The sequence below is a fragment of the Canis aureus genome, chromosome 11 (genome assembly GCF_053574225.1).
Source record: "Canis aureus isolate CA01 chromosome 11, VMU_Caureus_v.1.0, whole genome shotgun sequence".
NCBI classification, from domain to species: domain Eukaryota; kingdom Metazoa; phylum Chordata; class Mammalia; order Carnivora; family Canidae; genus Canis; species Canis aureus.
Window position 1 is genome coordinate 70,093,024 of NC_135621.1, and position 14,264 is coordinate 70,107,287.

The window sequence follows — 14,264 nt, forward strand, 5'->3', positions numbered from 1 at the left end:
TTGCTCATAACAACCTTTATTTGTCTCATGAAGTTACTTTTTAAAAAAGCTAGAAATTTGAGAGGATGAGGCTGAAAAAAGGAATGAAATAATTATAAACGTTCTTCTACTTCAAAAATGGTCTGACATCTGAGCCAGAAGACTCTCTGCATCTATCAGTGACTTCCTCTTCATGTGTCATAAAAAGAGTTCAACGTGCTTTACAAAATCCATTACATTTTAAGACCATTTCCAATATCTTCTACCATAAATCAAGAAATCCATTTATTCAAGGTTACTTATGAAGAATTAATCACACAGAAAATTTTAACAACTTCTTTTTCAAAAATTAAAGTACTTTACTGTAGTTGGCATTCCTATACATAATGATGTGGATTCAAAGACTGAAAGCATTAAAAGCATATAATTAAAATTCAAGGACTCAGACACTAAAAAAATTTTCTGACACACAGAATTCTCTGGAACAAATATTCCAGAAAAATAAGAATATAAACACAATATGATATCCTCTGGACTTGTCCTCTCCTTAAGTGGTTGGCATTACATAAACATAGAAAGTTATTTCAAAAAACTTGTATGTACTTGATATCACCTCAAAAATATGTAATCAAAAGATCTGAAAAGATTAGACCAAGAGGTCTATGGGAATGATGCATAAGCAACAAAAACTCATGAATTTCTCTATTCCTAATGATTTCTAAAAACTAACTTCCTAATTTCAAGAGCAAATTTACACAAAGGAGAAAAATAAACAGTCAGCTATACAACCTTTACAGTCTTTATTGACAGGGTATATGAAGCCAAAATTCAGTCATCAATATACAGCCTCGTTTCCCATCTAAAGCTAATGAGAATATATTTTACTTTAAATGGGACATAGAGGCAAATTGCCAAGAACTAAAATATAACCCTAAAGTCTTAATTTCACACTTTGAATATCAAAAAAAGCAATAATTCCCCAAATCATGAAAACATGATGAAGTAGCTACTTAGAAAAAAATGGACATTTAAGTCATTTCTTTAATATTATATAGTGAAAACAGATGTATTTATAACTTTAGCCTTCAAATAGCATACTTCATAAAGTCATTATTCATTTAAAATAGACAAATGTTTACAAAGAACATTTAACTTAAATTTCATAGTTGCTTATAAAATGGTACTTGAAAGATTGACCTGTATAAGGAAATAAGAATCTTGTCAAGAGAGATGATAAACTATAAATATAAAATATATCACAGTGTTAAAAACCTCATAGTGCTCCACAGGAAAATCAATAAAGATAACTTAATCTTTCTAGGGAAAAGAATATTTAGCATTACAAATTTAAAATGTAAATTTTACATATGAATTCAATAAGGAATACATTTAAACCTTGCATTGCCACAGAGTCATCTATTGTGTGGAAAACAATAAAAATGATGTACTTTTTCAATATGTGTACATCAAAACCAAAAGGTTAATTTTTACTTTTTCCTTTATTGGCAACTTTGGATGAATTTTTAGGCTTTGGTTCCCAAAGGGCATTTTTCACAAATCTTGAAGCTGCACCTTTGTCCAGCTTGCCGGCCTTTTTCTTGTCTGTTATTTCCTTGACTCTGTTCATGTATACTCTGATTCTTTCCTTAAAGATAAAAAAAAAAAAAAGCAACAGATTTACTAAGCCGTTCACCACCACTAAGTTTTATTATACTATACCTCAGTTAAATTCAACAGATAGATATTTATTGCCTATTGAGTGGTGCTAGTGAACAGGATAAACATGCTCCATGCTCTCCTGGAGCTCATAGTCTGGGGGGAATAGACATTAAAAAGTCATTTCAGAAGTGTTTGGAGTATTTCAAAAGAGGAAGAACAATACTAAGACATCACTACACAGATAAACACTGAATTGTTTACATGTGGTTATACATTTTTTATTTTAACATTAACCTAAGTCCACATAGTTAACTCTTCTGTATCTGAAGTCGATAATCTAAACTAGAGCTTTCGTATACTTGTATGCAACATACAAATTAAACTCTTGGAATTTTTCTAAACAGGAAATGGAAGTAGTAGCACTTAACTATTTTTTAAATTTTACCTTCTAGTATCACAATTAAAATAAGCAAAATGAAAATACAAGATTTTTTTTTGAACTTCATAGTTTTGATCGATAAGCACATGATACTTTCTAATGAAATATACAGTTCTAATCAGCCTTTGGGTGAGAAACATAATAGGTTGCCATACCACTTCAAATCTTCTGAGACCATTAATCAAAATAAAGGGCTTTTTTATACTTTGACTAGAGAAATAAAAGGGATGAGAGCCATAAAATAGCATAGTAAATGATTGATCACTGACAAAAGCAAGTTTCATTAAAATAATCAAAATAGTTACAGAAAAATACACAGAAAAATGCAGACCCATAGAACTTAATTGTGAAAGGCTGACAGCTCTGCTCAAAATCCACTCATGGCTTTCTACTTCCCTTAGAGTAAAAGCCCGAGTCCTTCCAACACAACCTCCCCCCCTACCCCCACCAGCCTTGCTTGGAATGATCTTCCTCAAATATCTCCACAGCCACTCCCTCTTTCCCTGCCAGTTGGCTCAAACGTTAACCTTGTTCATAGGTCCTGCCTTTACCACTTAAAATGGCAATCCTACTCAAGCACTCCAACCCCTCTCATCCTATGCTATTTTTTTCCATATATTTTTTCCACATATAACTTTCTAACATACTATACATCTATATACATTTATTATTTGTTTATGTTAATTGCTTGTCTCCCTCCACTAGGTAGCCTGGCATCTGCCACAAGGGCAGCAGTATTTATCAGCTTTATTCACAGAGGAATCATCTCACTTGGATATAATGCCCAGCTTCTAATAGGCATTCAATTATTTGTCGAATAAATAAACTATTTTCAATGCCTTTCCCCACTCATAATATATATGATAAATAGATTTCCTCTCACACAGTAACTCTGTGATCAATTAGTGATGTCTGTCAAGGTCAGAAAAGGGGAATAGGTTTATATGTGCTTTTTATGTGCCAACCATAATCCAGAATACGAATGTACTCCTCTATAAAGTGGGTTCTGACACAGAAAAAAGACAGATGATGATTTTATCCATTTCCAATGACAGAATCAAGTGTTAAGAAACTCCAAATAACTTTGTATTAAAGGAAAAATGAGAAACTTTATAAATGTAAAGTCCATATTAGAAAGTTTAAAACAGATGATACAGGGCACACTTCTTAAGGTTTTAAAGTCAGTATCACTGGTCAATCAAGATCTGTGCCTCATGTTGTTTTACATTTTTGCTTGAAGTATTTTTTACAATTTCTGTATTTAAAAATAAATTTGTTTTCCCCCAAGAGCTTTCAAAGAAGAAAATGCCTTAATCCATATATTTATAAAACTGGTTTACTCATTTTTTTGTAAATAAATGACCAAATATTCTACTAAATTTAAATAACATACATATCAGCCACCATAAGACTTGAGAACACTACTACAATGTCAAGCATATTTCACATATTTACCTTATATCTTATAAACAAAGAATTTATTAATATTCTTATTCATAAGGCCAAGTCAAGAAGGTAACCATAAGTTAGATTTCTAATTTTTTCCTTCATATTGAATGATTTAATTTTTGAAGTCAGCAAAAACTCCAAGATACTAGACCTTATATACTGTACTTATACATCTAAATGGAATACAAAGACAAACCTAGAAGATTTATTACAGGTTGTAAATATGTCACTAATGCAGAATTACTGGACAGTACACATACAACTGGTGCCAAAAAAGCTTTTAGCTTTGTTGCTGAACTGGATTCTTTACTGCTGAGAAAATGAATTAATGGAAGAATTGAAAAGGTGGGGGAGAAACTTTCCCGTCTTTGCTAGTAAATCAACTAGAATATACTTTTAAGAATTGTGTAAGAGTTTTTTTTTAAAAAAAAAGGCAGTTGTAGGGATGAACAGGATTTCAAGAATTTATAGAAAAAATAATATGGAAGTTATAAATAATTACTTGAATTGTAACATTTTCCCATCCAGAGATTTTTATAATATATGGAACACCATTTCTCTGACAAAGGAAAAGAAAAACTAAAGACATGATGAAATCTGGCTCACTTTCCTAATTTGGACTCTAAATAATGCTGTTCTCCATAACTAGTATGATAAAGGTACTGTGACTCTGACTTCAGGAATACCACAACAAACAGATAGTCAAATAAAAAGAAATCCACTGCAATCTTACCAATTCCTGCTTTACTGGATGTTCCTTAGGATTAACTCCCTGAGTTGCCAAATAAACTACAAGACAAAGATTTCATGGAATAAAATGGCATATATATTAATTAAGAGCATTAAATAAAGAAACTCTAGTTATAAAAAAAGAAATATCACCAAAAAAATGATTTCTTAAATCTTAAATTATTCAACTTCTGTGTAATATTAAATGTTTATGTGGCTCATGGACATCTGGTATTCTCACTTAAAAGAAATAAATAACTATTAAAATTGCCATAATGTATAACTAAATATAAATTGCTAGCATTTAAAAAATAAATTACCTTTGACACAATAAATAATATGCTTTCTAATTAACTCCAAATGAACATACATACCCCAAAACATTGAATTCAATGTGTAAGCAGAAACTAAATCCACTTTGGCTTGTTCAAGAGGGTCCAACTATTTAAAAAAGAGAGAGAGAGAGAGAGAGAGAGAGAGAGAGAGAAAGAAAATACACACAAACTTTGAGCACCATCACATTATTTTAAACTTTACCAATACATCAAAGAGACGTTTCTTTCACGTCCTAAAATCCAATAACCAAGTGATGTTGAAATAATTTGCAAAAAGAAGTAGTTTTGTTAACGGGTGAATTTTGCCCACAAATTTTCACTTCAGGGTATCATCTTTAGTTAGACAAGGAATGTGTATAACCCAAGAAAAATTCTCTTCAATTATTTTAATTTCAGGAGTTACGATCTGGGCTTTGTATGTCAAAAGTAATTTATCAATATAAACATTGTACATGATGCATTTATGTATAAGAGGCAGGCTAAAATGCTTAGGCAATACCAAAGACAGAAGAAACATAATGAGATTTGTTTTAGACTGTCAAAGTCAATTTACTCTTTTTGTCCTATAGGGTTTCCAGAAACCCTGATAACATCATTGTAATATTTAGAAGGTCAAAGATAGAATCCGTCAAAAAGAATGTTGTGAGTGCTCCTTTTTTCTCAAAAACCAGTCAAAATATAGTTAGAGTTGTTTGTTTTTCACCCCCTAAAAATACCCACTTATAAAATTGAAATTAAGGGGGAAAGGAGCGTATGTCATTAAACTATGTCTTCTTCTGTATATTTTCATAACACAGCACTGTTTTACAAATTACATTTTTGGAAACTGCATTTTTAAAATACCTTCTGCAACAACTCATTTCTAGAAACAGACATCATGGTCTTCAGCATCTCATCCACAGCACCAATGGAATTCTCAAATGTTGATAAATACTCATGAATTTCTACTGGATAGTCTTCATTAATTTCTTCACTTGCCATTATTAACCAACTAGAAAAAAATTAAATTCTTAGAATTTGTGGGAGACAGACTTCTCTTTAAGTTTACAAAAACAAAATCAACAAGTTATATCATGTATTAAAAAGTTATAAAAGAGTTAAAACCTGAAGATAATTAAACAAATCTTAGAATATAATTCTAGAGCAACTATATTCAAACCTCCCCTCTTCAATCTGTTTGAGGTGGTAGGGGAAGAAGAGAACCCACCATTCACTAATGCGACACATATCAGAGCCTCAATGTTTTTCAAGAACAAAAGACCAAATATGGATTATCAGTAATAAAAATCTTACATTTAAAAAAACTTTCAAAAAGAAAATCCTTTTTGTTGAAGTTAAAGATTAAGCAAAGGGGGGGATCCCTAGGTGGCTCAGTGGTTTAGCATCTGCATTCGGCCCAGGGAGTGATCCTGGGGTCCTGGGATCCAGTCCCACATTGGGCTCCCTGCATGGAGCCTGCTTCTCCCTCTGTCTGTGTCTCTGCCTCTCTCTCTGTGTCTCTCATGAATGAATGAATGAAGAAATAAAATCTTTAAAAAAACAAAAAGATCAAGAAAGGTATGAAAGTATGAGTATATCCTATCCTCTATAATTGCTGAAAAAATAGTTAAGTTCTTTTGTTGAAAAACTTATGTATTCTGGCCCTTCTAAATTTAGGTGTTGATCTAGCAGCATGGTATATTAAACTAAAAAAATTAGAAAACCTAGGTCTGAAACAGCTTATGACTATCACTAAAATGATTTTTAAGCTCTATTTACATTTATATATATTCTTTAAGCCCCTTTTAAAATATTAATAACAAATTCAGAGAGTGCACAAATCAAAGTCTACCAGCAGAAAAGAGGAAACTGGGGAGAAGTAAACTATATGATTTTCATTTAGGCTACAGTATATCTTGACAGCATATTCTTTTAAAATTCACACTTATATCATTATACTTAACGTCTATGTGAGAAAAAACAAAATCCACAGTAACATATTTAATATGATATCTAAGGCCAAATTTTCAGAAGCAATTCCAAGCCAATACATATATACCATCTGTAGGTTTGAAAAACAAATATTAGCTGAAAATACCTCTTTCATTTCAAAGCTAAGTAGAACAACCAAGAATATATAAAATACCATAGTAGAATTGAAGGAAAGAGACATGGACTTTCGAAAGTCTTGCTTGATCACACTGACTTTGTCACCTGATCAATCACTGAAAATCTCAGGGCCTCAAATATTTCATCCATAAAATAAGGTAGTTGGTCTAATGATCTGTAAAGTCCCTTATAGTTCTAAATGTTATGACGTCACTTAACTTTAAAAAGTACTACTGGAATATTTATTGACAATGTATCATTTCTATTCAACAAGTATATTCTGCTAAAACATCTGGTTTCATTTTAAAAAAGGAAAAATAGTGAAGTCCATCTGACTATCACTGCTTGGGCTGTAAAATTACTATCAAACTACTGTGCAACCAGCAACTGAATAAAGGACTCTGATAAAACCACACAGGAAGAACCGTGACTCTCTATTTCAAAAATCTAACTAAGAGTATGTATTTGCCTCTCATCTCTCTCAAAATCTCTCCAAAATGACAGAAGAAATTGAAAAAAAAAAAAAAAAAAAGAGGCCATAGTAATGTTGGAAACCAAAAAGGGCACGTATCCATCGGCAGACCTCGACAGCACAAATTTCTGTAAGCTAAAGAGCAAAGGGGATCAGAGTGATAGGAAAGAGAGCCAAGGAGCCTGCAATCCCCCCAAAGGGAAGGAGAATGTATGAATAACTCCAAGATGAAGGGCATTAAGAGCTGGGCTATGAAGGCTGAAAACAGTCAAACCAAAATCTCTAGATTTTGGAAACGCTCCAGCATCTGCTGCCCAGATAAAGGTATAAGTACAAGGGATATACTGCAAACACAGAGAAGATTTAGTATTTCTTCTTTTTATGTAGAATTTTAAGCCAATAAATTTGAAAATCTGGATGAAAAGAATGAGGTGCTGGGGGAAAAAAAACAATTACCAAAATTAACCTAAAAAGAAGTACGTACACCAAATAGTTCAGTAACCAAAGACAAAAAATTTTAGGTCAAAAAATTTAAGGTCAAAGAACTATGCTCCAAAAAGGCTCCAAGCCTAGAAGATATAGGTAATTTCTTTCAAACCTTTAAGAAACAGGTAATTCTTACAGTATTTAATTGTTTAAGAACACAGAAAAAGATGAAAAACTGAGATACCTATTTCATAAAGATTATTAAAGTTCAATGTCAGCAAGCGTATACAATGAAGGTGGAATACAGATTTCTTAAAATTTACATACTCTTTGACTCAGGAAGTCCTTTTAAGAATCTAGCTTACAGGGGGATCCCTGGGTGGCACAGCGGTTTGGCACCTGCCTTTGGCCCAGGGCGTGATCCTAGAGACCCGGGATCGAATCCCGCGTCGGGCTCCCGGTGCATGGAGCCTGCTTCTCCCTCTGCCTGTGTCTCTGCCTCTCTCTCTCTCTCTGTGACTATCATAAAAAAAGAATCTAGCTTACAGGAATCCTTGTATACATACATACAAATTTATTAAAATGGACAACTTGAACTCTTCTCTCAATCTCTCCCACTTTCTCTTGCATCAATTTTTCCCTCTGCTCTATCATTAACCATAAGCTTACCACATTTTATTTCTCCATCTTTGACAACAAAAGAAACATCTTGACTTCATATTCCCTCCAGCGAAAGCCCCATTTTCCAACCCTTGAAAGAAGTGCTTACACTAACAGTCTCAATTCTCCCTCCATCTTTTCTTGAACCGGCTACAATCAGGTCCCCTCCTCCTCACTCAAAATTGTTCGTCAAGGTCGCCCACACAGCTACACTATTAAATTCTACGGTCAATTCTGTTCTCATCATTTGACATCGCTCACTCCCTTCCTTTAGTTTCCAGGGCATCACATTTTCTTAGTTTCCCTCCTACCTCATGGCTGCTTTCTTGGTCTCTTGTGCCATCGTTCTCATATTCTCAGCCTCGTATCCTTGATATGCCCACGGGCTCTCCTTGATTCTTTTTTCCCCTCTAATTTACTCCCTCCGTGACTCCCAAGTCTTTATTTCCAACCCCGACCTCCCTATTGAACTTCAAATCACATTTCCAACTGCTTACTTACTTAATACCTCTGGCTGGTTGTTAATAGATTCTCAAATGTAATGTGCCCACACCAAAATCTTGCCTGCTATAGTCTTTCCAACTCCACTTTTCCAACCGTTCAGACCTGAAATTACAGAATGGGCCTTGACTCTTCTCTCTCACCCCATCTTTAAGACATATTTAGAATCCAACCATGTCCTATCACCTCCATTGCTGCCACCCTCATCCAAGCCAGTCCAAGCTATCACCGTATCTTGCCCAGATTATTGCAATAACCTAAATGGCCTCAGCGCTCAGTAGCACCTGACATATTTATTTTATTCATTTACTGTCTGGCCACCTCCAAAAGAATGTAATCATAGGAGAGCAGAAATTTGTGTGTTTTGTTCCCTAGCACTGTCTGACAGTCAATAAACATTTGTTGAATGAAAAAAACTAACAAAATACTGGAAAGACTAATCTAAATATTCATCAATAGGGAAACAGGTAAATGAATTACAACACATCCATCGAAATATTAAAAACAAGTAAATCTTTATGTAGTAACACACAATGAGAAATGGTGAAAAAACTGATAGAACATTGGGTATAAAACAATGTGCATCTAACATGTCACTGTTTTTAAAAATCTGTATAAATGAAGATCTGTAGAAAAAAGCCTGGAGGGAGATATATAAAAAAGAGACATTCTCTTTGAGAACGGGTAAGGATTAGGGAATAAGATCAAAGCAGACTCATTCTGTTTTTTGTTTTTGTTTTTTTTAAGAGAGAGAGAGAACATGCATGGCCAGCAGGACATGGGGGCAGAGGGAGAGAGAGGGAGAGAATCTTAAGCAGGCTCCATACCCAGCGCTGAGCCAAAGTGACACTCGATCTCACAACCCTGAGATCATCACTGAGCCACCAAGGCACCCCTAAATTTTATTATTTCAAAAAACATGTACTAAAATCATAGTAAAAAATAAACAATCATTAAATTCAAATGAAAGCATATTTTAACAATGTATTTTGGCTTTTAACAAATATTGCAAATATAAAAAAAATAGTAAAGCCTTTATATAAACGTGTATTTTTTTCATCAACTTTTCTATTTGAAAATATTTTTCCTCCCCAGAATCATGATGGGGATTTTTCCTGCAATTATTCCTGGTCCCTAAGCCCCAATAAACAAGTAGTTATTTATTGTTAAAATGGGTTAGGGTGAACACTGAAAGCAAAGCAGTAAGAATAATTATCCTCATTAAATACAAACTGAAACACTTGCCTTTTTCCTAACTAAAAAAATAAAGGCAAAGCAAACTACAAAATAATAGTTCTTCTATTATTAGAAATTCCCTCCAATTCATATGATTTTTTTCTAACATTTTATATAGATAGTTCCTAAATATGTGTTCCTTTCACAGGAAAAGCTACAAGGAGAAAACTGCAGAAACCTCTGTTCCTTTGCTACTCAGATCCCAGGATAAAGCCCTGAAATGTATGGTATTAGCAGCAATAGCAAACATTTGAAAATCACTGCCTATGAGCCAGGCACTATTCTAAGTACTCATTTACTGGAGGTTCAATAACTTGCCTATTTCATATGGTGAAATGTCCAAAGAAGGGAAAGAAGAAAAGAACTCCATCTCCTCTGCTCTTTACCCCCTCCCAAGGTCTACAGGTGCTTCTCACCTTTCAAACTGCTCCTTCTCAAGTACCAGCAAGCAAAGGTGGGGGTAGAAGAGCACATGAGAAAATCTGTCTCTTCCATCCCTATGGTCAAGCTAAGACTAAAGCACAGATGGGAGGACTCTGCTCGCAAGCCCTACAGGATATTGTTGCCACTCCCCTCCTCTCACTGGTCATAAAAACCATAATACAGGCATAAAAGGAGGGGGGCACAACATCACACGCAGAATAGAAGCCATGTCCCTACCTCCTGCCCTCAGTTCTCTTACTTCAAGGAGATCAATCCAGCCAGGAACACAGGGGTTACCCTCACCCCTTCCAATCAGCCCCATCAATTTGGCCTCCTTAATGTCCTTATATCACACGCTTTCCTCCACTCTCACTGACTATATCATTTCAAGAGCCTTTGAGTAGTCTTCCTATTGTCAATTTTTTCTACTCTCAATTTTGGAAAGTTTCAAGATACGATTTTTCTATAAAGATGCTCTAGTCATCGTACACCTCTGCTTAAAATCCTGCAATAGCTCCCCGCCCCCTCAGTATGGACACAGGCCTGTTATAACGTAGCCCTTGTCTAACCTCCTCCTTCATTCCCTCCCTCTTCCAGTCCAATGGCTGTAGCCACCATGGCAGTTTTCCAGAGATGCCATGCTCATTCTCTAACCTTTCACTACATGGCTTTCTGTACGTTAACCACTCTTTCAACTTTGTTCAAACTCTGCTTATTTTTGGACGTAAGATCACGTTTTGCTTTAGCCAGTGAAGAATTCTCTGAGTGCCACCCTCCCATTCTGTCCGGATAAACACAACTACAAGCTGTCCTATCACTTAAAACGCTATCTGGTATTGTCTGTGGATGTACTTGATGTGCCTTTGACTACAAGCTCCTTGAAGGGCCTGTGTCACACTGAGATTCTATTACCAGCGCCTGGCACATAGAATGACTATGTCTCAATCTGCCCAAGACAATCCCAGGATGTACCTGCAGTTTCAGCTGGCCATCTACTCAGCTCCCCATTTCTCTTTCAGAAGCTCCACTTTGAGCAATAAATCGTATGGTCACCCTAAACAATGTAAGTCCTCTGACCCTTACCACCACTCCCCAACCCATTTTGTTAGAAAACAAGCATCAGGAGAGTTGCTCCTGGTACCAGCCAGGGCTAACCCGGGGCATCAAAACCAGCAGGAGATATATATGAAGAGATTTATTGTAAGAAACAGGTTTAAGCAAATGTGGGGACTAATTCCAAACCCTGCAGGGCAGGCTATCAAGGAAGGGCTTACTGCAACTCTTAGCTCCAAGCTGAAGTTGCTGCCCACAGGTGGAGTTTTCTTTTTGTCAGGGAAGCCTCAGCTCTGCTTCTAAAGCCTTTCAACTGACTGAATCAAAACCATCCAGATTATCTAGAATACAGCCCCTATCTTAAAGTTAACTAATTTGTAGATTTTACTCACATCTACAAACACCTTTATAGCAACACCTAGATTGGTTTTGGACTGAATATCTGGCACTGCAGCCTAGCCAAGCTGTCACATCAAAAAGACCATCATGCTCCTTTAAGCCTCCAGAACTACAGGGGAAAAAAAAAAAAAGATATATTCCTGGCATTACAAGTTGTTCTGATGCAATAGAACTTCCCCCACAATAGCCTTGTTATTCCTGATTGTCAGGTCCCCAAGTAATAAAATCAGACTTAAAATTCCAGCTAACAAATGTGAAGGAATGATAAATTTTTTTAAAAATCACTATTTTGCAACCCCTAATGAAATTATAGATTCAGACAACAATCACTGACAGATAAAGGGGTGATGGAAAGATGACAACACAGGAGTGGGACTGTCACTACTTAAGCCAAGGGATCAACCTTCACATCACTGAAAATAGGACACAAACATGTCATGAATCTCCTGATGTGAAGCAATAATGAGGTACACAGCACCATCTCTGTAGCATTTCCAACTTCCTAAAAAAAGTTGAATCTGAATCTAACTGAGCCTTTAAAGCTAACTTCCATTTTATAGGAAATACAGAGGATGGAGAAACAAGTTAACACCACAAGAAAGCAAACAGACAAATCTCAAATGAGAAATAGTCTACTGGACAATTGACCTGGTTTCTGTAACAAATAAATGGGATGAAGAAAAATTAAGAAAAGGGAGAAGCAGAGGAAGAAGAAATTAAGGAGATTTGGGAGAGCTAGCAAATAGAATACGTAGACTTTGTATCTTGATTCAAATCAAGTATAAAAAGAATTTCGAGGCAAAGAAATCTGAAGATGGATCAGATATATTAGATGATATTAAGAATTATTGATAATTTTGCTATGAAATTAGAATTCAGCTATGAAAATGGCATTATAGTTATATAATGATATCCCTATCCTCTAAGGATGCATACTAAGTACATAGGGGCAAAATCATGGGACATCTTGAATTTGCATTTTAAAGAAAGCTAGCCTTCGTGAGTTAATTACACTGTTGAGGGCTGAGGTAAGAACCTATGTACAGGGGCACCTGGGTGGCTCAGCTGGTTAAGCGTCTTGACTCTTGATTTCAGCTCAGGTCGTGATCTCATGGGTTGTGGGACAGAGCCCTGAGTTGGGCTCCTCTCTAAGCGGGAAGTCTGCTTAAAAAGATTCTCTCCCTCTGCCCCTCCTCCCACATTGTGCTCATGCACTCTCTCTCTCTCTCTCAAAATAATAAAGCTTTTTAAAAAAGAACCTATGCACATTATTTCTATAGTGAAATTACATATCTAACTCACAAACTAATGTTTAGAATAGTTAGAACTAACTCAGTTCATAAACTGGGTAACACCTAAACATCAAGTACAGTCTGGAATACTTAAGCAGCTCTATTATCTCCCGTTTCAATTCCAAGTATAATTGGGAGGTAAAGGGAAGCTAGGTTACTGAGTGCACTCATCAGATCTGTAAGTTACTGAACAATACTTATAAAAACAAAACAGATACTGTGGCCTCAAATGAGGTCTGTATTACTAACATTTCCAACAAAGGCTGACATTTCAGAATGTCTGATTATTTCAGTAATGTCACAAATTTTGTTCTAAAAAAAATTCTGATGCCCTATACTTTATCTGGCCCTCCTAAAAATGTGTGCATGCAAAAATGAATAAATAAACCAACAAAACAAGTCGAAAGTCACATGTAAAACCAGGGAAAATGTTTGCAACACAAAGAGAGATAAAAAGGAACCTCAACAAATCAATTAACAATGAAAAGAATATCTACAATCCAAAATAAAAAAGAACAAGAAAATCAGGAGCTCAAATATAAAGGAATCCAGATGACCAATAAACATAAAGCTACTCAATCTTATAATCAAAGAAACATAAATTGCTAAAACAAGATGTCACTTTTCATCTAACAAGCAAAAATTAAAAAGATTGATAGTATCTAATATGCGCAAAGGTGAGGAGAAACAGCCTCTCATTTACTATTAACTGGAGTGTAAAATAAGTAAGGGGGTTGCTGGGAATCTGGCACTGTGCTTCAAAATTATGTATGTTCAAATTCTTTGACCCAGCAATTTTACTTCCCAAAGAGTACGTTTTCATACAAGATAATGTTCAAGGACATCTACGGAAACACTCTTTGAAATACTGAAACTTGAAAGCAGAGAACAATCTGCATGCCTATTAACAGGAACTGGTTAAATAAATTATGATATAGTCACATTCAATAAAATACTCTGAGGCAGTGAAAAAGTATGAAGTAGAGAACAAATTCCTGAGATATATTAAGTGAACAAAAACTGAACAGCATATCTAATACAACCCACTTGTTTTTAAGAAAAAAAGTATAGAGGCATATTTGGATATGCATGTAAATGTCTTAAAGGATATAAAAGTAGCTGCT

The 14,264-nt window shown here is 35.0% G+C and overlaps 1 protein-coding gene across 2 annotated transcripts in view; it reads right to left on the reverse strand.

Moving 5' to 3' along the window:
• Nucleotides 1-14,264, reverse strand: part of C1D (C1D nuclear receptor corepressor) — an 18,895-nt gene continuing 4,631 nt past the window's right edge. For both annotated transcript variants that reach the window (XM_077915681.1, XM_077915682.1), the window contains exons 2-5: nucleotides 5,434-5,581; nucleotides 4,630-4,696; nucleotides 4,260-4,315; nucleotides 1-1,624 (exon numbers count right to left, since the gene is read on the reverse strand). In XM_077915681.1, coding sequence (XP_077771807.1) covers nucleotides 1,460-1,624; nucleotides 4,260-4,315; nucleotides 4,630-4,696; nucleotides 5,434-5,571 — 426 coding nt within the window. In that variant the 5' untranslated portion in view covers nucleotides 5,572-5,581 and the 3' untranslated portion in view covers nucleotides 1-1,459. The remainder of the gene's footprint in view (nucleotides 1,625-4,259; nucleotides 4,316-4,629; nucleotides 4,697-5,433; nucleotides 5,582-14,264) is intronic.